Source organism: Sardina pilchardus, chromosome 11 (genome assembly GCF_963854185.1).
Source record: "Sardina pilchardus chromosome 11, fSarPil1.1, whole genome shotgun sequence".
Taxonomy (NCBI): Eukaryota; Metazoa; Chordata; class Actinopteri; order Clupeiformes; family Clupeidae; genus Sardina; species Sardina pilchardus.
The window spans coordinates 23278620-23305524 of NC_085004.1; the positions used below are offsets into that span (position 1 = coordinate 23278620).

A 26905-nucleotide genomic window follows, 5' to 3' on the forward strand; every position below is an offset into this window, starting at 1 on the left:
TCCTCTTCTCTCTCTTCTCCCCTCTTCTCCTCTCCTCCTCTCTTCTCTTCTCTCCTCTTCTCCTCTCTCCTCTTCTCTTCCCCTCTTTTCTCTCCTCTTCTCTCTCCTCTTCTCTTCTCTTCTCTCCTCTTCTCTTCTCATTTCTTCTCTTCTCTCCACTAGGTGGCGCTATTCAGCGCCAGGGCAGTGTTGCCGAGCAGCACAACACCCTCTCCAGCGAGAGCAAGTTCATGCTGGACATGCTGTACAGCAAAAACAACAACGGCGGCGGCGGCAGCGGCAGCGGGGCGCCACTGACGGGCGAGGGGTCGGCGGACCCGGAGGCCGGCCTGGAGCACCTGGGCATCGCCAGCCTGGCCGGGCGGCTGTCCAGCCTGAAGTCGCGCCAGGCCCAGACGGCCGCCGAGGACCCGACGCGGCGGGCCGAGCTGGAGGGCCTGGGGGGCACGGCCCAGGCGGCGCGCGCCCGCCTGGCGGAGGAGCAGCAGCACCGCCGGGTGCGGCCGCAGTACAGCATCGACGCCGAGGCGCACTCGCGCAGCCTGGAGAAGACCCAGATGACGCCGCTGGCCCGCGACAGCCAGGACGCCTGGGACCAGCTGCAGCCCAGCTCCCGCGCCCTGCGCATCAAGGACCTGGACTTCTCCGACCTCAAGGAGGAGGAGGACATCGACGTGCTGGACATGGACACTTTCGACACGGGCTTGTCCAACGGAATGCCCCCTCCGCCGCCACCCATGCCAGGGCTGGGCCCTGGCCCGCCGCCGCCTCCTCCGCCCCCTCCTGGGATGGGCTCTCCTCCACCTCCGCCCCCTCCCCCGCCTGGCGGTGGCCCACCTCCCCCACCCCCGCCGCCAGGCATGCCCCCCCCTCCCCCAGCACCCCTGCACGCGTCGGACCCCGTCTTCGCCAAGAAGAGGAAAACGGTCAAGCTCTTCTGGAAGGAGCTGAAGCAGCCAGACAGCCCCAGGAAGTGCCGCTTTGGTCATGGCACGGTGTGGGCATCTCTGGACAAGGTCTCCGTGGATACCGCCAAACTGGAGCACCTGTTTGAGTCCAAAGCTAAAGAGCTGCCCGTTGCCAAGGTAAACAGACTCTCTGGGCTGTGCTCGGTTTCGTTGTTTACAACAGCAGGAGCATAATTATGCGCTCAAAGTGTTTGGGTGGTAGGACATTTAATGCTGCAATCTGCCTTTTTTTGTTTATGTTGGCTTCATTTCATTGTAATAAAATGTAATTGCTGGCACTGTGAAAGTAGGAGGGGACTAATTGGTTTCCTGTCTTGTGCCCTCACAGAAAGGCACGGAGGTCAAGAGGTCCGAAATCCTGGTTCTGGACCCCAAGAGAAGTAATGCCATCAACATTGGCATGACCGTTCTGCCGGCCGTCCATGTCATCAAGACTGCCATCCTGAACTTTGATGAGTTTGCCATCAACAAAGAGGGAATTGAGGTAGGACTTTTAGTTACCACTAGAGGGCAGTAGTGCACTACTCTCACAGCTAGAGTGGTCAGTTAGTGATTTTGTTTTTTTTCCCCAACTATTTTGTAAACTTGAGCCTGAGGAAGCGCATGGCGAACGCGTTGCTCAGTAATAAAATCTTAAAAGTGTAGTCTAATGGTGTGCGGTGATGCTTTTTTCTTTTTTATTAATCGTAAACCTGCAAGTCACCAGCACCCAACGACCCAACTTTATTGGCTGTGCAAGGGGATTTTGGATTTTTTATTTTGTAAACTTCTTTCGACTTTTTGTAGTGACTTCCTTTCTTTTGATGGCAACTGTTCTGTGATGACAAACTCTCTCTGTTTGCACATGTTGAAACGCTGAAATGTCCCTTCTACCTTCAACAGAAAATCCTGACCATGACGCCGACCGAGGAGGAGAAACAGAAGATCCAGGAGGCTCAGCTGGCCAGTCCAGACGTTCCCTTGGGAACGGCCGAGCAGTTCCTACTCACACTGTCCTCTATCAGCGCTCTCACAGCACGCCTGCAGCTCTGGGCTTTCAAGCTCAACTACGAGACCCTGGAGAAGGTCAGTCTGTAGCAGAGCTCTCAGTTCAGCCACATGGTGCCATTGTATTGTATCGACGTTTCGGTACAGCTCCTATCCCCCACAACTTCAAAAATGATGAGTAGAGTTTGTTATGAAACTTATTTGAAAAAAGTATGTTGAGCATAGGCATTGATTTGAAGTATTTTTTTTCAGTAGACTCTCAATGAATTGGCTTTCATGAAACTTTTTGAAATTGACACTTTACACATAACAGGTATGAGCGGGGCTAAGAAGATAAGCAGTTATACAGTGGGGAGATCTGTGCTCCGCACTCTGGATCAGTGTTGCTAATAGTTCATGGAGTCACATACAGTATATGAGAGTAGGATATAAAGTTAACATAGGTGGTTCCAAACATTACGATGGGTGTCTATACCATCTTCATCCAGTCCATATTATAAGTAGGATACATGTGTTGGTTCGCAGTCTATAGTTATGCAGAATCTGAGACTGTACACTTTTGTGTGTGCTCAATTTGAAAAAAGAGTGAAGGAGAGAGCCTCCATTTCTCCTTGATGCAAAATGAATTGTGGTTTCAGTTGGTTGCAGAAACCGTGTTTTTTATTCTGGAAAGTAAAAACGACTCTGTTTTACAGCTGCAAACTTGGTCCAATTTATTTGCATGAGGTTGTACGGAGTAACAGTTTACCACAATGTGACTGCCTTTTGTTTTGTTGGTCTCATTAACACCTCTCGTGCCCTCGTTTTCAGGAGATTGCGGAGCCGCTGTTTGATCTGAAGCTGGGGATGGAGCAGCTTGCCAAGAACAAAACATTCAAACGCATCCTGGCAACCCTCCTGGCCATCGGCAACTTCCTCAACAGCACCAGTGTAAATGCTCTTTTTCTTGCCTCACCCCCCCTTCCTCCCCAAGTAATGAGCCATGCCCTCATGAACACAACACAGAAAAACTCATAAGCAAAGCCAAATTGGCTGCCAGTAGCTTTCAGGCGGTGGAATGGGCACGTGCAGAAGGAGGAGGTGTCCACCTGTAATCCTCTCGCCTCTGTGTTTGGTGTGGTTTGCCTGTCTGCTCAGTGACCTGGAGGAGGCCCCGTTAAGGCGATTAGGGGCACGTTTGGGCCGGGAGATTCTAAGGTAGATGTAGTTCAATGGGTCGGCTCGGAGGGATGTCGGTGACCTCTGCCGAGACAGAGGGCACAGACGCTGCCAGTCCTCTGATGTACCCTGTGATAGTAGCTGCTGTGATAACGTGCTGTCTGACAATTCACACACACACACACACACACACACACACACACTATAATACCCACATACACACACTATACCCACATACACACACATTGCCTCTCTCTCTATGCCTATGTCCTCTTGTTCCTGTGCTCCTGTCTGCCTTTCTCTATCTTTCATTTATTTATTCATCTTTTCCAATTATTCATATTATATATTATTGTTATTTGACTCCACCCCACCCCCACCCTTTTGTCTGTGTGTCTTTAGGCAAAAGGTTTTGAGCTGAATTACCTGGAGAAGGTGACTGAGGTCAAGGACACTGTGCACAGGCAGACCCTCCTGCACCACACCTGCAATTTTGTGGTGGACAACTTCCCCGACACCTCAGACGTGTACTCCGAGATCCCTGCCATCACACGCTCTGCCAAAGTCAGCACCCATCCCTCTTCCTACCTCATACCCCTTTTTCCTTCACTGACTGTTTTTACTAAGCACTGGGCACAGCCTGATTTAAAAAAATACACAGGCACAGAAAACAAAGACTAGGATTAGGTTTTGTAGTGTATGTATATAATTATGAGTAGCATATACAGTATCTGATAGTTATTCTGATAGTTATTCTGATATATATCTGATATACTGTAGGTCTCTTAATCGTGATATGGGCCATCGTAGTATGATATATTGCTATCATTAATTGCAATTGAATTGAGCCTAAAACCTACCAACGTACATTTTAGAAGGGCCTATTTTTTTTAAAAATAGCTCATCTTCATAGGAGGAGAAGGAGTAAGGAGCACCTGTGATAAATCACTGGTGTCTTTCTGTCCCAGGTGGATTTCGAGCAGCTGTCTGACAACCTGGTTCAGTTGGAGAGGAAATGCAAGAACTCCTGGGACAACCTGAAGGTGGTGGCCAAGCATGAGACCAAGCCGCTCCTGAAGAACAAGATGACCGAGTTTCTGAAGGACTGCACAGAGAGGATCATCATCCTTAAGGTTGTGCACCGGCGCATCATCAACAGGTTAGTGGACATGGATGGTATCCCACCAAGTACCAACGTGCTAGTGTACTGGTGCTGTATTACAGAAATATCCCAGTCTTAAAGGGGGAACTGTGCAAGTAAACCATTGTTGGAGGAACTAGGAAAGAGGAAACAGCAGACTGACCAAGTGAGGCGTGTTGTAAAATATAGACTCTGAAGCTGTAGGGGGAGCTCTGTTGAAAAGAACTATGAGCAAAAAGAGAGATGGCCAAAACTCATTCCCAATTTGGTTTCACAGAAACAAAACTTAATTAACTTTAGGAATCCCATTTTCTCTTAGTTCATCCTAACTGGTCTCAGGTTAGTATTGTGCTTAATCGTTAGGATGTCTGGGGAAAAATTGTCTGTATGGACTGAACATGAATATGTCCAGCTATTAGATTAAGTTCTGTGGTCGTATGGTATTAGATTAGTAATGGGTATATGATATCCCACTTCCTACATCCTTCCTATAGCCTCAGAAACAAAACAAGGAACGGAGCTATTTGTAGCAAATAGTAGCTTACCAAACACTGTTTTTGTCTCCTAATGAACAGGTTCCACTCCTTCCTGCTCTACCTGGGCCAGCCGTCTTACTCTGTGCGAGACACAAAGGTGACTCAGTTCTGCAAGATTATCAGTGAGTTCTCTCTGGAGTACCGCACGACCAGAGAGAGAGTCCTGACCCAGAAACGCAAGCGGGCAGCCCACCGGGAACGGACAAAGACCAGAGGGAAGATGATTACAGAGGTTAGATTCAGAGTGCCTTTGAATGACTGGTAACAACTGACATTAAAATAAGGGGCTTTGGATACTTTCCCTGCCATCTTGGCAGTAACAGAGACACACAGCGACCCAGATAAAGTTGTGCCCAGATATAAGATATCTTATGAACTTTATGCACAGTATATGGAATATTGCATTACAAGGTATATCTAATGTTATTGTGGGAATATTTGAACTTCCAGACTGAGAAGTTCTCCGGAGCTGTTCCACAACAGACCCAAGATAGCCCTTCTCCAGTCTCCACAGTAACGGATTCCGAACCTGCCGAGGAGGATCATGAGAACATGAAGAACTTGCTCATCGCCAACGACGACAACCACAAGCTCAGAAGATCACGTGCAGTTAGAAGTAAGCTGTAGTATAAAATGATGTCTTTTCATATTTAGTTACTTTGGTTGACTCGGGTCATCGTTGAATTGCTGGGAATTGTCCTTCTGTCCACACTAAAGTATGTCATTATTTCTTTACTCAGGTATGGGAAGGGTCAGTCCATGTCATATGTCAACAGCCAAAGAGGACAGTGCTAGCTCCCAGGACGACGCCACAGACGACATTATGGATCGTTTGGTTAAATCTGTCACACAGAATCCCACAGAGAGAGCATCCAGTCCCAAAACACGCAAACGCTCCCGTCTCAACCGCAAATCATGTGAGTATTCCAAACAGTGTTGCATGCGGTTAATCGCCACTGTGCAAGAACATGACCCAGAAGAGGCATGTGAAAAGTGATGTCATTTGCAAGAGTATGAAGAACTGCCTTGCGAGTGTCTGAATTTATTTGTGCAGCCAGTATGCTAATGACAATCATGGATTATTTAAAAAAAGAAGCACCAGCATAAAATTGCTGGAAAAGTCCCCAAAGTCCTTTGTCCTTCTCTCTTGCTGACCCTGAAAGGTCATGTACAGATATTTGATGATGTATGATAAGATTCGGGATTCATTCCTGTGTTCGCCAACAGTGTTTTATCTGTGTCCAAAACAAGGCCTAATCTTAGTAATTCCACGTGCAAGGCTGCACAGTGTTTTTAGTGTCTCTGAGATAAATATCATATTTCCTTGTGCTGTAAACTGCACCTCAACTGAGCAAGACCTGGTCCATAGATTGTTGAGAAGTTTTTCATTATACAGTAGTTGTTGACTCGTCGTTATGTACCGGTACAGTGCTGGTGCTAACTTTACTGCTAGCGTGAGCTGTTGGCAGCAGGTGTTTCATCTTTAGGTGGTTATCCATAGCAGATGTTCTTATTGCACTTTGATACAGCTGCATTCAGCCTTTACTGTAGCTGTTTTGCGCACAACTAGTTGACTGCTGCCTACGGCATCGACTAGTGATTTCCACAAAACACTTTGAAGTTGACAAAACACCAAGTCCATGTAGCGGAAAAAATGGAAAAGACCCAACCCCAAAATATTTTTTGAAATAGTCCCCCTGTTTGAGGTTACAGGCTCTACAGTCACCCCCAATTCCATGAAGGGCAAACATGCCACAAAGGGGTACAGTAATTTCCTGCATATAAGCCGCATTGTGTATAAGCCGCAGTGTTTTATGCAAGTTAAAAGAAACAAAACCACATTAATACCATATTAACTGTCCCTGTGTATTAACCTCATAGCTGAAGACATTTTGCAAAATCAATGTATAAGCCGCGGCTAATAGTCAGGAAATTACGGTAGTTCCCCCGTAGTGCAAATGTGCCTTATATGCTTCTCTGCTATTATGGCGGTATTATACTGTAATGTACCACAAGTGCAACGCTGTGATGTTCCACAGTGTGCACTGGAGGACACGTTTAACTGAGCTGATCGTCTACATTTTGTCTGATTCAGTGCGGAGGACTCTCAAGAGTGGCCTGAGCCTTGACGTGGTGCAGGCCCTGGGACTCAACAAAGCCAACGAGAAGGTCTGAGGAGAGAGAGAGAGACTTTTTTTCCCCTAAACAAGCAGCTGAAGAAAGAGGAAGAGCCGTATCCTAAACTGACTGAAGACCAAAGGTGTCATCATAACACAAAGGTCTGAACCGACTGGCCTTTCAGAGGAGCACAGTGAAGGAACCCAAGTGTTTTGGGTGTCACCAGTCTCAAAGGATGCTCCGAGTTTAAGGCTGAACCATATCAGCCTTATAGGATAGTGTCATGCCTTACAAATACACAACTGCAGGGATAGTCAGACTACCCTGTTTTATCCAGTGAAATAAAAGTATTATTTTTTAACATATCAAATGTGTAGATGTTTCGATGTAGCATATTATACAGCCATGGTGTAAGTTTTAATTGGGTATATTGTACAGATTTGAGTAACTTGTTAATGTAAATAACGAGCCTGTTGATATTGTATTTTTTAAATGACCACAGATTATAGGGAACCAGAATTATCAATATTTTTTTTCGGTCACAGTGTTTGTGAAAGGGACGTTTTATGAAGACGATGTATTGGTGAAGAGGAAAGGGATTGCGAAGAGTACTGTGGATTGTGTTATGTATACTCTTGGGGAAAGGTCATACCAGACTATCAAACTGAAAGCATCTCAAGGAGATTGTGTCAGGAAGCGTATTCTAGGTCATGTTTTTCTCCTTGGGGTGGGGGACAATGTTGATTTTCATTTATCGCACCACTTCTAATGTAGCCGTAGAGCTACAATGTGTTTGGTTACTGTGTGGACACAAACCTCATATACCATCAGTCAGAGTTTGTCAGTGCTATGGGCTCCATGATCAAACCGATTAGGGTGAACACAGGGAAGATGAGATCTAAAAGGCTGGCATGAATTATTCTGACTTTTTGAACACACACACACACACACACACACACACATTCTGTTTTGTGGATCCACTGTTACTGATTCTAATCATGTTCACAGAGATTTAAGAAGTGCACATGAAGATGCTGAAGTGAATTGAAACTTAACAATTTAATATATACACCAGCTCAGCTATTATGAAGTGTTTCAACCTTTTTTCCTTAGGAAATAACTTTATGTATGCTGCTTTTTGCACAAGTGGTTGTACTGTATGGTAAGGTTCTTGGTGGTATTGACATGATGTTATTCAAGGACTCATTGATTCAAGGTGTACTTACAAGTTCTTTGACCCTAAACGTTTGAATAATGCATGTTTACATGGAATGTATAAGCAAATATGAATTTAAGTTTTGGAAATAAATATTTCTTATGATTAGATAGGCACATATATTACCCTGAGGCTTATTATGGCGTGCGTTATTTGTTATCATATTAACCCAGTCGTGATCATTTTGTTATTTGCGCACCAGGAAGGCTTGTGTATTTTTTGACTGTTTCCCAGATGATGATTTTTATCAAAATTAAAGCACCCTAACCGACAAATACTGTATCTCTAAAGTGTCTCATTATCGAGTATGATCTACTTTTGTCCAAGTTATAGCTGCAGACTACTGCACTTATCCACGCGGGGGAGCGCGCACAGACATAATTGTTGGCTTGGGGTATTTCCAAATGTTTTATTCGTGTGGTATTATAGGAATTTAGAAAATACTAGTAATGGTTATTTGCAAATAATTCTAGATAGTCTTCTTTAAAAACAAACAAACCAACAAAAAAGGTTGGCCAGGTTAAGTCGCCAACTCGCTTGTAAAGCACGAGTCATGTCTCGACCGACAGACGAATAGGTCACATTCCCAGCATACAGAAAAGGAATAGCCTAGGCTACATGAAGAAATCACATCGGAACAGCCGAAAACACATTATTCTTGCCATGTGAGAACGCCCCATCCGAAGTGTTAATGTAGTGGCTCTTTAATGAAAATCTTTACGGTCCGTTGAGAGTTGTATCACGTGTCTCAGACGCTAGCGGTACCTTTGCGAGTTACCGGAGACTGGAGGTGTTTATATTGTAAACCGGTGGCAGGGCGCCCCGCTGTACCCCTACTACACCTTTGGACGTATAAAAAGGAAAGCAAGATGACAGACCGCTGAACGCACAGGGAAGATGCTGGTCGTGAGTTTTCTCTTGCTGGTAACGGTTGCCGGTGAGGCTGTGGCTGACCTTTACTTGACAGAAGCATCGCTGCCTCCAGAGCTAGCCCTCAGTGCGCCGCTGGTGCCTACCCCCACTGCTTACCATCAATCGGAGGTGTACGGGCAGCCCGGGAGTGAGAGTGCGAGGTCTGTCAGGTCTGCCGAAGAATCAGGAACAACTACTGACAACGGGGAGTCGTCTCATCACGGTGGAGGTTTTAAAATAGTACAGTGGGAATGGAGTTATGTTCAGAAACCTTACACTATCGCCATATGGCTTCTCGTGGCCAGTTTTGCGAAAATATGTAAGTGAATGAAGTTTTCTACATTTTTTTGTTTGATCTAGCCTGCTTAAACAATTCCACACCTCTGTGCAGTGGATTAATATTGTGACCCGTTTGGCTTTACAAATGTTGTAAGACCACTGTGCTTCGAGTAACCACATTCTTTCAGTAACTTTGTGTCCTATGTGAGCCTCTGGTGCATTTTAAGACGTACCCTGTCACACAATTTCGGCAAAGTGCATGTAACATTTTGGGTAGCTCTTCCTTTCCACTGATAGTCCCGCATCATCAAGCCCTGAAGCCGTCATCACACTTTCTACTCACATTCCTGCGACTTGGTCGGTGAGCAGGAATAGAAGCACGGTTCGGGTTAGTAATCTTTGTAAAAACCACACGACACACTTACGCTGGATAGATTCCACATCTGTCCAGATCTCCCTGATCATATGCATGGCTCGGTCTCTAGACGGGATTCTTCATGGACAGTGCCGTTAGAAAGTGAGAGGAATTCAATGCATTTTCTTCTACAAAATATTGTTTTGAGAGAGACTTTTGGTTGTTGATACAACAGAACTGAAGTTGGTTAATCTGTATTCAGTGGACTGGCATACACTGTATTAAAATGTCATTCTTCAATATCTGTTACAGCACAAATATTAGGCTTAATTGCAAGGCATATCAAAATACAATAGACATAGCCTAGTTCTTGTACAGCAGCAGCAATTCTCTCACCTTCCACCAATCTCCCTACAGTAGTTATAGGCCTACACATTGGCGTTTTGACACGACTGGTCTGCTCAGTAAGACATTCTGCAGTTTGGAGGCTACTGTCTGATTGTGTGGGTGGTTGCTAGGCATCTCTGCAGCCCACTTAATTTTCATCCAAGCTGCAAAGCCTGTTTGTAGACCAACTGATGGACGCAAGCAACACTTCATGAAAGCTATACTGGCTAATACCCAAATAGTTATTGTCTGACATTAGTCCAACATAATCATCAATAATTCAGTTCATTCTGATCAAATGTGAAACTCAGCTGCCCGCACATTTAATAAAAAGGTTTTTACCCTTCATGGTTATGGCTATGGTAGCATGATATAATTATTTAGCCTAAGTCTATGCTGAACAGATCTCTTTAGACCCTCTTGAAACACCCAAAACTATCACAGGTACGGAGAGCACTGACTGGACAGTTCAGTCCTGCAGTGTGCATGCCCAAGTTACGTGCCGATCTAGTTGGGGTCAGTGAAGATGAGTCAAGTTGGATAATAGTCTGCTGGGGAGTAGCTATTTTAGCTAGAAACGCCAAAAGCTCAGGTTTTATTTAGAGATTAAGTTCACACTGCCGATGAGAAACGGTAGAGTTCTCAGGTAGGAAAGACAGGTAAAGTTGAGTATTGTTCGCATAGCAGTGATAGTGAAATCCATGGGAGCGCATGGTCTCACCCAAGGAAGTGGTGCAAATAGAGAAAAGTAGTGGCCCTAAAATTTATCCCTGAGGCACGCACACTTATGGTGAAGTCATGAGACTTTGTTACCCGTTCCTGCCGTGTTTCCCCTAGACAATTACAATTCATAGAAAGATTCAAGCTTAATCATAGGCCACATCTCACCTGTGAGCTAAACTGTTTACTATATACAATATATAAATATAAACTTCTCTTTCATGTCATTACACTGTATTGGTGTTGTGCACGTATAATTTAGTGCCTGTCACAAAAAAAGCTCAAAACCCTAACAGCTTGAAGAAAATCTATCTCTATATGTAAATGGTTGCATACCCTAACACTAATTCCATTAAACCCAACAGTAGGCTAGACCTTAATTTCACAGCCATGGTATGGTAGCAGAACAGTATTTTTTATACATTGACTGTATAAAGAACAAACAAAAACAAAAAGCTGTGTGGAATTTCTCTGGGAATACTGAAGGCAGAGGCAAGCTACCTTGCTGGCCTGTTTCATTTGGTCCTTGGTCATTTTTTTTTAATAGGCCTATATAAGTCTATGGGGGTTTTTTTTGTTGCACAAAATCGCCTGCATAGTAGGCCTGCGGAAACATGACACACCCCACCCTTTGCCCCACCCTTAGTATGCGGTTGGTGACAGGGCTGGTATTCACACATACTGTATAATGTATACAGTGTGTACAGTTTCAGTAACAGTCAACCAAAAGAAGACATTTCCTGCAGCAGATATTCACATCCTGTTCTGTCCTCACATTTGACCAAACTTCCTTTGATTCTTATTTCTTCTGGCATCTTAGTTTCTTGTGGCATCTACCTAGCTGGCTATACACTCTCCCCACCTCTCTTTAATGCAATTGTGTGGTATCTTTGTCATTTTCTTGAACACATACATACATGCACATGCGCGCACACACACACACACACACACACACACACACACACACACACACACACACACACACACACTCTCTCTCTCTCTCTCTCTCTCTCTCTCTCTCTCTGTCTCTCTGTCTCTCTCTCTCTCTCTCTCTGTGAAACACACATTACTCTTCTCTGTAAACACAATCTGAGCTGACGCACGCAACCCTTAGGGGTCTTCAAGCTCTCCTGTGTCTGCAGGGCTCCATCAGCAGGTGTCCATCTAGGCTCCAGCCGCTGAGCGCTGACAATAGGCAAGAACATGTGCCGCTCTCAGGAGAAGCCTCACTTTATTAGCGGTGAGAACCATGCCTCCCATGCTCCTACCCGTTAAGCACTAATTGAGAGGGAGAGAGAGAGAGAGAGAGAGAGAGAGTTTCTCACTTTGCATTAAGACACCTTGGAAATATAGCCCCTCCCACCCCTGCTGTTCTCTTATTAAGCGCCTGTGGCACCCTAACGGGCCTTTATGTGGGATCACAGATGGAAGCACTCAGAAATGGTCTGCTGTTATGACCGCTTGGTCCCTGTATACGAGCCGGAGTGACTGAGGGGGCGGACGTGTGCTTTGTGGTTTCATTGCCATTGCCTGTTTGACTAATATCCATTTGAAAGGCCAAATGGGTTTTGTAGGAGTGGTGGCAGTGTGTGTTGTTTGTTGACAGATCCTCTGAAGGAGAGCTCATTTCCTTAGTTCGGGGTCCTTTGTAGGCCGCATGGTTGCTACGCGTGGACTGTTGTCAACTCTGATTGTGGAAGTCTGTCTCGTGTGTCTTTTAAAAACGAATGAATTATTCTGTTCTCTCTCTCTCTCTCTCTCTCTCTCTGTCTATCTCACTCTGTGTGTGTGTATGTGAGTCTACCTGTCTGTGTGTTGTGTGTGGGCAGATGACTGTGTCAGTGTGATTTTTCATGAGTCATTTTTATGTCTTTGGGCATATGGATTTATACTGGGTACTGTAGTATGTGTGTTCATTCATATTTTATTAATGTCTGTCCAAACTCTTTGTGTATGTGTGTGTGTGTGTGTGTGTGTGTGTGTTTATACAGTATGTGGTTGTTTATGTGTGTGTTTGTGTGATTGTTTATGTATGTTTCTATGTGTGTGTGTTTGTGTGTGTGTGTGTGTGTGTGTGTGTGTGTGTGTGTGTGTGTGTGTGTGTGTGTGTGTGTGTGTGTGTGTGTGTGTGTGTGTGTTTGCGTGTGTTTTGTTTGCTATAGCATTCTGTGCTCTCTCTGATGACTCATGGTAGGCTGATTGATGTGTTCCTGGCAGAGGCGTGCTCATGGCCATGTGGCTAGGACACCAAACACATGAATAATCTGCACCATTAAAGAGTGTGATCACCCACCCTCTTCTGCCTATTACATCAACCCCACCCCCCTTTCATTCTTCATACCCTGAGTCACACCTGTGTTATCTCTTATTGTGGTTGAGGGTTTCCACATTCTGTCTGTTTTACCCAGACACACTTATTTTCACTGCAACCAGAGGTATAGTTCATATACCTTAATTGCAATTATTCTTATGTATTTCAAGATGTATAAGTATGTGTTTGTTTATATACTATCATTTGAAATGCTCTAACAGGCATTTGACCTCAAATTAACTGTAAAATAATGTCCAGTGAAAACCTCAGTAGAGGACATTGGACATTGGGTAATTAAATCCATTAGGTGTTTTTGTGTTCATGGCCCTCCACCCGGCATTGACCTTCTGATGTTTTAATTTCATGAGTTAGTGCAACTTAATGTTTTGCATATGGCCTAATGATGTCATATATATATACAGTATACAGAAGAGATGTCAAATTCCTACAGGTAGGAGATTTCACACAATGGCCAATCAACAACCAAATCTATTTACGTCAATAACAAAATCACATACAAAGCAACCTTCACAGGCAAAAGAAAACGTCAGCAACAGCCTCCCGAGAGCATTGCACTGGGGTTATCAGACAGGCACCTTCCTTCATCTGTGTTTTACTGAATTAGGCCTACGGCACCTCCAGAAGGCTCAACGGTGGTATCTGGCATACCAGATTAAGATTACCAGGGTCTTTTTGGCACCTCATTGGGCATGGTGCCATGCTAACACTCGGAACATGAGCTGTGAGTTTGGCGGGTTGTGTATTTTTTTCTCTCCGTCTGATGTCAAGTGCAAAGTGTTTTCTGCTACTGAAATGTGTTGTGTGACATTTTATATTTAAGTGGATTACATAAAAACGGCATAAGCACATTCCCAAGTGACACACACTGTGATTTTCATCTTTCGCATGTAATCTCCAATCAAGAGGAGTAATAGTTTGCGAGCAGCCTGGAATCACTGCCACTGTTAAATCCACTAAAAGGGAAAGTATTTGTAAATGTTCATTGTGATTTATGGTTATGTTTAAAAGCCTCAGACTCATATCATGTTTTACACGATTAGATAGCTCCATTTACAAGACAGAGGAAGCAATTATCATAATGACTGTGTATATGACCATTAGAGGCTTTTACTTCTCAAACATTTATATCCTTGCCTCTGAACTGCAGTGTACACATTGCCGACTCCCATGCAGGTACCGTGTCCAGTGATGTCTCCTTTCCATTCTGTATGCTGACAATAAACTATTTGTTGTCAAGCAAACAAAACAAGTCATGTCAGCAAGTCAGAAAGGAAGATAAACAAGCAAAACAAGTTCAAATGCGACGCAACATCTTTTTCTTGACTGCACATGATTCATTCCCTCTCACACTGCAGTGAAATTGCAGGGGCCCTTATTTGAGAGGTGTCAAATGCATGGACGAAGCATATTTTTCCTCATTTCTAGGCAAACATATATATTTAAACATATTAGAATGGAAAGGGGAAAATGTAAAAAGTCAGTAAAAAGAATTTTGAAGCCTTTCTTCCATATCAAAGCTCGAGTTCAGGGTGGCATGCATGCTTCCATGTTCTAACCGTGAAAGTCAAGGATCCAAACGTTGTTTGACAAGTGTCTACTGTACATATCACTACTATCCATAATAACAATTGACCTTTGTATGTATAACATAAATGCCATCCAAAGGGCAAAGATATATTGTTGCACACAGATGACAGATTTTCTGGTCTAGATGGAACAAAAAGACAACATCAAATAGGCCTTCATTGCCAAAAAATGCTCCATGTCAAAATGCAAGCGTATGAATGTGAGACTGCGTGGCTCTCCCTGACAGAGAGGTGTTCTTTGTTGTTCCAGTGTTCCACTTCTCCCAGCGCTTCACCACCATAGTGCCGGAGAGTTGCATGCTCATCCTCATCGGCCTGGTGCTGGGGGGCATCGTCCTCATCACCAGCAAGGAGGCGCTCTACCAGCTCGACCCGGGCCTCTTCTTCCTCTTCCTGCTGCCCACCATCGTGGGCGATGCGGGCTACTTCATGCCAGCCCGGCTCTTCTTCGACAACCTGGGTGCCATCATGCTGTACGCAGTGGTGGGCACGTTGTGGAACGCCTTCTGCACTGGACTCTGCCTCTACGGGATGAAGCTGCTCGGAGTTATTGGTGAGGTTCTGTCTGTGGCAGCACATGTGAGGGACCTATACCTCCTGATGTCTTTCTTAGGGAGAATGTTTAGAATATAGATATTAAAGGTGAACTATGCAAGGTTTTTTTTAGCTTGGTTTACCTTTACTGATCAGCTTCGGAGTCATTGGAATGGTTATTTGACTTATTTCAGGTTGAATGATGGCTGTCTCACTTCCCTCTAGAGCTTGTGAGCGGACAAAGCACGCTTGTGCAACTGGGCCGGTGCACTGACAAACAGAAAGTTTTTGTTTTTGCATAGTTTCTCTTTAATTGACAAGGAAGTCAATGCTGTCAGCCATTACGTACATTAAAGCTCCCAGTCAGCCTTCAAAAGCATATGAAAATATGAAACATTGTTTTTTTTATGTTTCTAGTTCTTTGGTATTGTTTTTATCTCTTAATTCATGTTTTTCCCTTCTTGAGAATAAAATGGACATTTACTATATTATCCTCTATGCAGATATTTTCACTCCGAAGTTTGTGTCTGTGTGTGTGTGTGTGTGTGTGTATGTATGTATGTACATTGTGTGCATGTGTTCATGTGCTTCTCTTTGTGTGTAGACCAAAAGGTGGAGGGAGGCATGATGGAGTTCCTGCTCTTCGGAGCGCTGATCTCGGCCGTGGATCCCGTGGCCGTGCTGGCGGTGTTTGAGGAGGTGCACATCAACGAGACCCTCTTCATCATCGTGTTCGGGGAATCGCTGCTCAATGACGCTGTCACTGTGGTGAGTCACCTGCCCCGCTGCGAGCTCCGCTGACCACCTCCATCAGTGGCAGTGCCGAGCAGACATGTTTTGGGAGCACTTCAGGGAGAGACACCAAAAGGTCACGTGACTCGAAGAAAGGCAGCACGCGACAGATGAGAGATAGATAAAGAGAGCGAGAGAGAGAGAGAGAGACAGAACCAAAGAACCAGAAAGAAAAAAAGAACAAGCCCCCTGATTCACCTGCTGTCTGACTGACAGTGCTTTAATGTACTTAGCAGCTGACGTTATCGACTTCCTTGTTTACTCTTGGTCATGAATATTCACCAGTGCACCGTTTTAATTTTGGGTCATGTTGGACGTGTTTACTCTGAGGGGGTATGGTGCTGGTGTGCGTAATAACAAATTGATATTGCTCTAGCATGCCTGTTGCCATAATAAAGATCGAGCCCATCTGCCCCTCTTTGAGGTTTGCTCAGTGCAGTTATCTCATAGGCTCTCCCTGTAGATTTAGCCATGACTAAGCCCCGAATTAATACCACAATTAAAAAAGCATGAAATGAAATTAAAAAGTTACTGTACGTAAAAAAAAGCAGCTTTTAGAGCTTCCACTTTTGCTAATGCTGTTTTCAGTAAACTCACTTGTCAATGTGTTAATTCTAAACACAGTTCTACAAAAGAGAGAGAGAGAGAGCTTTGCAGGGCATAGCATCTCTTCATCAGTAATTTGGTAAAGATGTAGAAGAGTGACACAAGGGCATTTGTTTGAGTGACCCCTTAAAGAGAAAACGAGCTATCAGTGTTTTGGTCTTAGGCTTTCTTTGGTGTAATACAAGCGATTCCCATCTAACTATTCATTTGAAATGCTTGGATTAGAGCACATTAGGAGTTTGACCCATCTGGCAAGGATTACGTGCAAACACCAGTAACCCCTGACATTCCTGGGCAATGCTTACAGTGCCTACTTCTGGGGTAAGCCGATCAACGTAGCCTACCCTTGTTCCATTCTCAGCACAACTGGCATAGCTCTGCCGCCCAAGGTGGAATCTGATCCAAATATTCCCGCAAACTGCCTCACGTGAAAACAATCCATCAATCCTTGTTCAGGAGTAGAGATGTTATGTACAGTAGGAATCAACTCACTGTAATAGAAACTCTTAAGGTGGGGCAACCTTTTGAGTAGTGTTTTCTGGGCAACCACTAACCAATTCCATGTGCTCTGACTGGGTGATCTTGACAATTTGCACAAACTGTGTTGTTCCTATCTGGACACAAAGATGTGTTAAAAATCAACACAAGTTGTGTCATTTTGAACACATTTGTTGTAAGAATGTACACAGTATAACAAAAGCAATGTATTAGAAACAACACAAATTGTGTTGTCCCTATCTGGACATAGAGATTTGTGTTAAGAGTGTACTACTAATGATTAAAGCTCTCTAGTAAAGTAACTGTTAGCCCATATCAGTGGGAACATGCAAACAATAATAGCAAGCAGGAGCTTTGCCCATGAAGTTGTCTTATGTACCATTAGCTTTATATCGGTCAGAGATGCTGGTTTTCAAAGTCCACCACAAGTTAAGTGGCAGGCAGTGGAGGTGAAGGAAAGTTCACGAATTCTGAATTCTGCCGTTTGTTTTGGATCATAGGGTCTGGGGGCCTCAGAGATCACCAGCTCCATTTCTTACTCACTTAAGCTTTAGGCCATTTGAAAGTAACAAAAGCTCCTTTCCTTGAATGCTCAGAAAAGTTTATTTACATCATGGCATGTCAACAAAGAAAGCATACTTAGCCCCCCTCCTCCCATATTTTTCCCGTTGTATTTAACTCTTACACAACCGACTTTTGCTTCCAAGATTAGTTAAAAGTTAACAGTCACATAAAATGGATTTCTTCTTTTGAGACTGGTTCCCACCATGCTTTCTCAGAATCTTGACCACATGCAGGTGTTGGTTTAAGGAAATATTAGTCTGTCTGTGCAAACAAGTCTCACTGAAAGGGATCTTTACTCTATATGCACTACCATGCATTTGAAGTGTACCGGATCTGTGTTCATAGGTTGGACATACTGTGGTTTGGTGCCAGTGCCACCTAATTCAAACGAAGTTGTGTTCATGAAGACTGCATTGTTGTTGTATGTCTGATGGACTGAATATATATTTTTTTTCTAAGAATACTTAGTGATGTCTTTTCAGTGAATCGGCTCATCCTGCTACTGAGTGACATTATAAAGAGAGGTAAACATAGCACGGACCTCCAGCTGTTGTTGTCGTTGAGTATTTGAGTGCGGGGGTCTCACTTTTATCATGCATAATAGGAACGTAACAGAGCAGCCATATGGTAAATGGAAAGCAGCGATCAAGCAAGCTTTCACATTATGTCTATGGCCACTTTGGTCCCCCCCTCGCATCAAAGGGCCTCTCCACTTAGGGCACACCTGCTTCAAGGCTCTTAAGTAGACCACTGCCTCGGTGCACTAAAGGAACATCTTTAGCTCTATCTGACTGTGCTGCCACTGCTGGGTGAGTCACTGTTTGGGGTTAAGGGGGTAATTGAAGGGGATGCTTTTATAGCCAGGGCACATGGGGCTTAGTAGTGGAGTTCATTAGCATGATGCTAGCATTTGGGTCTGGTGTGCAGTGGGAGACACAGGAAATACAATTAGGATGCGCATGGTCCTGGAGTGATATTCGAGGGCTTGTTAGGGCATGTTTATTTCCCATGATGCAATTATGAGTCAAGCACTCCGAAGAGAAGAGTGGAGTCAAAGAGGCTTTCATTGGCTGTACCAGAGTTAGACCAACACAACCATTATTTATCTTTTTGTTTTTACAGGTGCTGTACAAAGTTTATATGTCATTTGTTGAGGTGGGCCCTGGCAATGTTATGACCGCGGACTACTTTAAAGGAGTGGGTGAGTATTTCATACCTCTGCTGAGAAACCTGAAATCAGCCACAATACCTGGACATTCAGAGTTCCAATAATACACGCCATTCCTCACATCCCCACATCATGTCCTAGGAAATAATTTACCCACCTCAGTACCTTTATAACCCCGTGGCAGTAGGCTATATAAACAGATAGATGGAGGCACAGAGGCCATTTAGGTCAATTTGTATGAATTTTGACTCGTGCAGCACCGCAAAGGGGCACTTTATAATACCGTTTCAAGCTGTGCCCTTTTGATGATGCGGGTATTTTTTTTCATCGCACTCTCCTGTCGTGCACTCTCTCTTTTTGTCTGCGTCTCTGTCCCGTCCAGCCTCCTTCCTCATCGTTAGCATCGGCGGCACGCTGGTGGGCCTCATCTTCGCCGTCATCCTCGCGTTCACCACGCGCTTCACCAAGAAGGTGCGCATCATCGAGCCGCTGTTTGTCTTCCTGCTGGTCTATCTGGCCTACCTGACCGCCGAGCTCTTCTCGCTGTCTGCCATCCTGTCGTGAGTATTATATTTGCACGGTTCAATATAGCGACAACAGTGACAGCCTTTCTGTTTTGTCTGTCATTTTGCATGTAGGGAAATCAGACAAAACTAGAGGCTCTAGCCCTGGCATAAGCCACAGCAGCAGCATGGCCATTACAACCTGGATTGCTGCCAAATCCATGGCCCCACACAGCCAAGTAAACTCTCACTGCAATTTTCTGGGTAAAGAAAGTCTGCCATTTCGGAGTATTCTTAACATTACTTGAGTAGCATACTACTGTACACCTTCTCATTTCGGGTTGAGTTAATGCTTTTTAATGAGCGCCGTGTTAAAGTTTACCTCATGAAGAAAGAGGCCTTGTGCTATTGGAGAACTGTGTCTTGTGATTGTGCACAGCGCTGGAAAACGTTGCACAGAGCTGTAGGCTGCAGGAATGACTCATGGCTCAGTGAAAGGGAAAGGGGAAAGCCAAGGTGAGGAGCCACAGAAGAGATTTGGGCAGAGAATAGAGAGACATACAGAAGGGTTTCTTCATCTAGAGTGTGTGTGTGTGTGTGTGTGTGTGTGTGTGTTTGAGAGAGAGACAGAGATGTGTGTGTTTGTGCCATATGTCTATGCTATGAGTGTGTGTGTGTGTGTGTGTGTGTGTGTGTGTGTGTGTGTGTGTGTGTGTGTTTCTGTGTTAAGGTGTGTGGGGGTGCATGTGTGATTGTGTGGGTGTGTGTGAGTGTGGCTTTGTGGGTGTGTATATCTGTGCTAGGATGTGTGGGGGTAGTGTATATGTGTATTCGATGTGTGCGTGTGTGCACATGTCCCCCTGTGTGCTGACGAATCCACCCTTGCTCAATAAAATCCATATTGGTGGATCAATATGGCAGCAGTGGCCATCTTAACAATGTTTGATGAATGACTTCCCCTTCAGCATGGAGGAGGCTGTGGGCAAGAGGAGGCTCTAATCAATGATGTCGCCGACATGTTGCGTAATTTAGCTATATGTGCTTTGAATGTCCACCCTGATACTAAGACAGTTGTCTTGGCTATTGCTGTAATGATGTGCTTGCAGTGAGTTTATATATACTGTATATATGTACAGTAATTTCCCGCATATAAGCCTCATTGTGTATAAGCTGCAGGACAGCGTTTTATGCAAGTTAAAAGAAACAAAACCATATTAACTCCATATTAACTGCCCCCCCGTATTAACCTTATAGCTGACCAAATTTTGCAAAATCAATGTATAAGCCGCGGCTAATAGTCGGGAAATTACGGTATACAGCTTTTTTCAGAGGAAAATTAAAATGTAGTGATACATATATATCCAAGGCTATGTATTTGAAAGAAGAATTAATTCACACAATTTAATTTATTATGGCACTAAACAATATGAAGATGACTAGGCGAGAAGCCCTTCAGTTTAATATCCCCTACAGGCCAGTGCGGCTCCAGTAGAACCATTTTGGTTCAGATAACTTAATACGATTACTCATGCTTGAATTAGACTATTTATTTATCCTGACCAAATCGGTGAGAGGGTGTGTCGGGACATGTGTAAAGGTCAACCTGCATGGGAAGTCCGTTACCAATGGACTTAATCCTGTGAAGATGAATGCAGGAGAAAAAAAAGGCAAATTTAACCCACACAAGCCACACATGTCACAAGCGCCCTCCACTGGTCACAAGATAACATGTTAATTATAATGTCCTACTCTTTTTGTATAGATACAATTTGTATTCAGGCAATGTGTGTTTCAGTGATCTTGGCTACAAATACAATACTCTATTGTTCAAAAAGAAATAAGGCGGGTGTGTCTCATAGCCGTATTGTCAGCCTTTGTAAATACTGGATAATGCCATGCGATAAGCCGACATCATTATCACCTGTTGAGCAGAATGTGGACATGGAATGGAAATCAACCCTGTGCACAAAGGTCACTGATTGGACCAGTGTGAAAAAGGTACAAAGTGGTATGAAAGGAATACAACGTGGACATAAGGCTCCAGGCTCATATTTGCTGAAAAATATTGATGTGAATGCCTTAAGGCATTTAAATTGTAATCAGTCAGAGTGTGTACAGTAATTATAACAACATTACTTTCTGTAGTGCCCAGCTCTCTCGATAATTAAAATGAAACCCCAGAGAGTACTGTTATTGAATTGATTTTATTTTTCCTGCACTTTGATAGGCTGACATTCTGTGGTATTGGATGCAACAAGTACGTGGAGGCAAATATATCTCAAAAGTCCAGGACTACCGTCAAGTACACCATGAAGACTCTGGCCAGCATCGCAGAGACCATCATCTTCATCTTCCTGGGGATTTCTGCGGTGGACAAGTCCAAGTGGGCTTGGGACACCGGCCTGGTGTCCTGCACTCTCATCTTCATCTTTGTGTTCAGAGCCCTTGGTAACCACACAGTGTCTTCCTCTTACAGATGCATGAGGAGATAAATAATGAATATTGAAATGGGATTATAAGTGAAGGGTTCAGATGCAAAAGCCTCTGTATCCATCTGACCACTTTTCTTTTAAATTAGCAATATTTCAGACCAGGAAGAGAATGATATTTAGTGAGTTTTGAAGCTAAATTATTGAATTAACTTACACTATATGTGAAGAGCATTCACTCACCATCATTATCTCATTTTTGACAAAAGTGGATTCAGAGGCTTTTGCATCTGAACTCTTCAAGTGTATCCCTCAAGAAGCATACACTTGTCCTTTTTCAAATGAATATGTGCTTATAATAATGGTACACTTTTGTCTAAAGCCTGTGTCAGAACATCTTCATTTTTGTCTTTCTCACGGAAAGGGGTTGTGGGGCAAACGTGGTTCCTGAACTGGTTTAGACTGGTTCCACTGGACAAGATTGACCAGGTGGTCATGTCGTACGGTGGCCTGAGAGGTGCAGTTGCCTTTGCCTTGGTGGTACTTCTGGATGAAAATCATGTGAAGGCCAAAGACTACTTTGTGGCAACAACTATAGTTGTGGTTTTCTTCACCGTAATGTTTCAGGTGAGAATATTTCCAAGGCTTTCTGCCAAATGCCCTTGGATATCACATTTGCTCTTTTCTTCTCAGCAAATGAAATGTGACATTTACACAGCTAGACAATCTAACATAACACCTAGCATATTTGCAATCACCAGCCCCACATTTCCATTGATGTGGAAAGTGGCCGGTTAGCATTCCAATGTCGCCGCCACCGTAAATGCCTGAGACTGGGGCATCTTCAACTGTCTGCCCTGGATTCTCTATTCCCCTTGGGCAAATGCTCTCTCTCTCCCTCTCTCTCTCTCTCTCTCTCTCTCTCTCTCCGTCTCTCTCTTTCTCTGTCTGTCTCTCTCTTGCTCTGTCTATCTGTCTGCGTCCTTCTTTGCACCTCCCTCTCCACCACTGTGCCTGTGAAGACGGATACGTTATCTCTGTGGGCTGGCATTTACCTCTGCCCAGTGTTACATTCCCATGATTGTCATCCCGGCCCTGACAAGGCAGACTGTAATTATGATGAATGACGAGATTTATCGAGAGGGATGATGTGCAACTGGTTGCGTGTGTGCACACTTATCGATTGTTTATTAGTGTGTGTTTGTTTATGTGTGTGTTGGTGTTTGTGTGTGAGTTAGTGAGAGAGAGAGAGAGAGAGAGAGAGAGAGAGAGAGAGAGAGAGAGAATATGCGTCAGTGCCTGTCTGTGAATGGGATAGATTGATTGTGTGTGTGTGTGTGTGTGTGTGTGTGTGTGCGTGCGTGCGCATGTATGTGTGTGTGTGTGTGTGTGTGTGTGTGTGTGTGTGTGTGAGAGTGTGTGAGTGTGTGTGAGTGTGGATGGATGTATGTGTGTCTATTTTTGATAGTCCCTGTCTCTCCCCATCTTCACCATCATTAGCTACCTGCAGGTGTCCGACTGAACGGTATTTGAGGACACTTTTCCAATGCAGAGGTTCCAGAATGAGTTTTTATGCAAAGAACCTTCCATGACATTTACACTTCTTATTGAAAACAGATTACAATATAATGAGCAATTGTGCTATGTCCCCACAATGAAGATTAGTTTCAGATTTGCACAGAAACACCGCCTGTCATTAGGCGGCTGTTGTCAGTGCTGTTTGTGAGAAGCCATTCAGAGTGGATAAGACACCTCAAGGAGACTTCTGAAAACCAGTGTGCTCTACCTAATTTCACATTTTTGATCCAGCCTATAACCATGTTTTTATTAACTTATTAATGTAATGTTCCAATGACACTTTACACTTTAAAGTGATGATAATTAGTGTGATGTATGGTGTTTCCCTCGTGCGCCTGATAGGGGTTGACCATCAAGCCTCTGGTGAAGTGGCTAAAGGTACCACGGGGCACGAAGAGGAAGCCCACCATCAACGAGGAGATCCACGAGCGAGTGAGTGCTGCCTGACATCTTAAAGTCTAAAATAAAAATAACTTTATTTCTCTAAATAGGTTTTGGCATAGCTTGCCCTCAGTGAGTGCTGTCTCTTGCCAACACTCAGGGCAAGTTATGGGAATGAGTTATGGAGTTGGCAAACACTTGAGTGTACCGTTGGTAGTTCTCTGAAAGATATAGGTAGTTATGTAGCTGCCAAGCTTTTACTGTAATTGACTTCTGTATTTGGATTTGATAAATGTTTTTGCATTGCTTTGTTTGGGGTGATAATGATATAAATTAAATAACATTTATTTTTAGATATAAGGACAGCAGGTATTGTACTGGAATTGCTGAACAAATGAACAAACACAATTGTGAGAGTAGATAGTCTAGCTGGATCCCATGGGCTGAGAACGGAACCACTACGTTTCCATTGGCAGGTGGTAATCTTGTCCAACAATGAGGTTATGTCCTGGTTTCCACATGAATGTTACTTAACAGAAAGCAGCGATGTTTTCATAGGTATTGTCTTGTGAGTAGGCTACTGTATATGGGTCTCCTCATGCAATATGTGTGCTATACTAATTCTTAGGCCTACTGAATATGAATATTTCATAACTGTGAAACATTGCACTTCTAATTAAACAGGGAATTGACAATCATCGTCAAAAGCTTTTTAAAGAAATCGTATTTTCAATCTCCATTTACAAAAGGCAACATTTTAAATTAAATGTCATAGCCTACTAATGACCTTGTCATAGTGCCATAGTTATCCCACTGATCTCTCATTTGAGTATGTAGTCTCCCAAATGCCACATATGGACCCCTCGCCTTAAAGTGTAAGTTTGGCGGAAATTGAAAATAAAGCTATTTTCTGAATGAAAATACATCAACTAAGCCGTGGAGGAAGTAATTTTCGCTCATCACGCAGTACAGAGCTAGCACAGGCAGGACCGACAGCCCAAAATCGCAAACAGTGGGTGTGGATGGGGATTGGAGCCACACGCTTTCAAAATCGCATTTTTAAACCACTAACAGTGCTCAAAACAGCGCCAAACCTCATCAGTAGCTTGCTCTAGGTGTCTACACATAAAACGAAGCACCAATCAGTCTGTAAACTTTGGAATAGTCAGTATACACGTAGAATCAATTCGAGACCGCAACACCCCATCTGAAGCACAGACATGTCTCGCGAGATCTCACACGAGAGGTCGTGGACTTTCCTTCGTGAGGAGCTGGAAGGGTTATATTCATAACAGTCTTCTTTTATAAACGTCGGGTTCATGAGCCAAGTTGTTGGTGCTTCGTTTTATGTGTAGACACCTGTAGAGCAAGCTTCTGACGAGGTTTGGCGCTGTTTTGAGCAATGTTAGTGGTTTAAAAATGCGATTTTGACTACCTGTAGGTCCCGTGCTTCCGTGTGAGATCTCGCGAGACATTTCTGTGCTTCAGATGGAATTGCGGTCTCGAATTGATTCTACGTGTATACTGACTATTCCAAAGTTTACAGACTGTTTGGTGCTTCGTTTTATGTGTAGACACCTAGAGCAAGCCATTCATGGATTTCATCAGGTCCCTTTCCACAGGTGTATACAATCAAGCACCTTGATTATCAATGCAGACTGCATGGTGCTTGATTAATACACCTGTGCAAAGGGACCTGATGAAACCCATGAATTGATGAGGTTTGGCGCTGTTTTGAGCAATATTAGTGGTTTAAAAATGCAATGTTGAAAGCGTGTGGCTCCAATCCCCATCCACACCCACTGTTTGCGATTTTGGGCTGTCGTTCCTGCCCTTGCTAGCTCTGTACTGCGTGATGAGCGAAAATTACTTCCTCCACGGCTTAGTTGATGTATTTTCATTCAGAAAATAGCTTTATTTCAATTTTTTATTTCCGCCAAACTTACATTTTAATGGGCTGTACTTTTCCAGTGTGTTGGCATGCAGTCAAGCACACTCCTGTGCAAGAGGCGCTAGGGCCAGTGTTGACTCATAGCCCTGTGGCGGGAGTGGATATCTGCTAATAGGGGTGTATCCGTGGCAATTTATGGCCACCTCATCAGTGTCACGGCCGTAGAGGAAGTCGTTAGTGTCGCCAAGCCTGTGCTCATGTCTGTAATGATGGAGGCATGGGTAGATAATGGAATTCTGTCCTTGTGATGTGTCACTAATACCGCCACACACACACACATACACACACACACACATACACACACACACACACATACACACACACACACGCACGCATGCACACACGCACGCACACATGCACGCACGCACGCACTCACACACTTCAGAGCCAACTGTTGGCTTATCACTACAACTTGCACAACTTTTTTGGCAGAACGAACTATTGTGAGTCATCTGTAGTTTTTTTGTGTTGTTCATGAAGGTCCATTGCCCTCAAAATGTTATATCTGCCCAAAGTTATCAACCCTGTATTGTTAAAAGGCCACATTGCCAGTGACAATAATTCTTTATTCCGTTTGTAGCTAAACCCCAATGGTGTGTACTGTGTGTGTGTGTGTGTGTGTGTGTGTGTGTGTGTGTGTGTGTGTGTGTGTGTGTGTGTGTGTGTGTGTGTGTGTGTGTGTGTGTGTGTGTGTGTGTGTGTGTGTGTGTGTGTGTGTGTGTGTGTGTGTGTGTGTGTGTGTGTGTGTATGTGTGCGTGTGTGATGTGTGCATGCGTGCGTGTGTGGAGCTCTGTGCCTTTGAGACGATGACCTTGCTGTGTGTGACGGTGGCTGCTGTGTATTTATACGCCCCAGTGGCAACAACTGTGGGAGTGACAAAGGAAGAGAGAAAGGGAGGGAGAGAGAGAGACAGAGAGAGAGAGAGAGAGACAGACAGAGAGCAGAGAGAAGTAGAGAAATAGAGAGAGTCAGTGCCACTGACACTCTAATCTCAGTCATATGAATAAATCATCTGAGCCATCCCCACTCCCCAGCCAGTGTCCACTCCACTCAGCCAGCCTACTTGATGGGGGAGGTAGGATGGTCACTACTAGGGCTGCAACTAACAGCTATTATTATTATTATTATATAGTCTATTAATCTGTTGATGAATAATTTGTTCTCTTTATTTATAATTTATTCCGTTTTCAGAATATGGTGGAAAA

At 44.1% G+C, this 26905-nt stretch overlaps 2 protein-coding genes across 6 annotated transcripts in view; both read left to right on the forward strand.

The window, feature by feature from the left end:
- The window catches only part of fhod1 (formin homology 2 domain containing 1), a 44889-nt gene extending 36490 nt beyond the window's left edge, over positions 1 to 8399 (forward strand). For all 5 annotated transcript variants that reach the window (XM_062548488.1, XM_062548489.1, XM_062548490.1 and 2 more), the window contains 10 exons: positions 163 to 1085; positions 1297 to 1452; positions 1851 to 2033; positions 2766 to 2885; positions 3516 to 3677; positions 4082 to 4272; positions 4830 to 5022; positions 5241 to 5406; positions 5531 to 5707; positions 6886 to 8399. In XM_062548488.1, coding sequence (XP_062404472.1) covers positions 163 to 1085; positions 1297 to 1452; positions 1851 to 2033; positions 2766 to 2885; positions 3516 to 3677; positions 4082 to 4272; positions 4830 to 5022; positions 5241 to 5406; positions 5531 to 5707; positions 6886 to 6965 — 2351 coding nt within the window. In that variant the 3' untranslated portion in view covers positions 6966 to 8399. The remainder of the gene's footprint in view (positions 1 to 162; positions 1086 to 1296; positions 1453 to 1850; positions 2034 to 2765; positions 2886 to 3515; positions 3678 to 4081; positions 4273 to 4829; positions 5023 to 5240; positions 5407 to 5530; positions 5708 to 6885) is intronic.
- Positions 8400 to 8772: 373 nt separating this feature from the next.
- slc9a5 (solute carrier family 9 member A5) overlaps positions 8773 to 26905 on the forward strand; it is a 28906-nt gene continuing 10773 nt past the window's right edge. Inside the window, exons 1-8 of the mRNA XM_062548494.1 lie at positions 8773 to 9355; positions 14946 to 15248; positions 15834 to 15997; positions 18812 to 18890; positions 19240 to 19417; positions 21588 to 21808; positions 22214 to 22416; positions 23710 to 23799. Coding sequence (XP_062404478.1) covers positions 9022 to 9355; positions 14946 to 15248; positions 15834 to 15997; positions 18812 to 18890; positions 19240 to 19417; positions 21588 to 21808; positions 22214 to 22416; positions 23710 to 23799 — 1572 coding nt within the window. The 5' untranslated portion in view covers positions 8773 to 9021. The remainder of the gene's footprint in view (positions 9356 to 14945; positions 15249 to 15833; positions 15998 to 18811; positions 18891 to 19239; positions 19418 to 21587; positions 21809 to 22213; positions 22417 to 23709; positions 23800 to 26905) is intronic.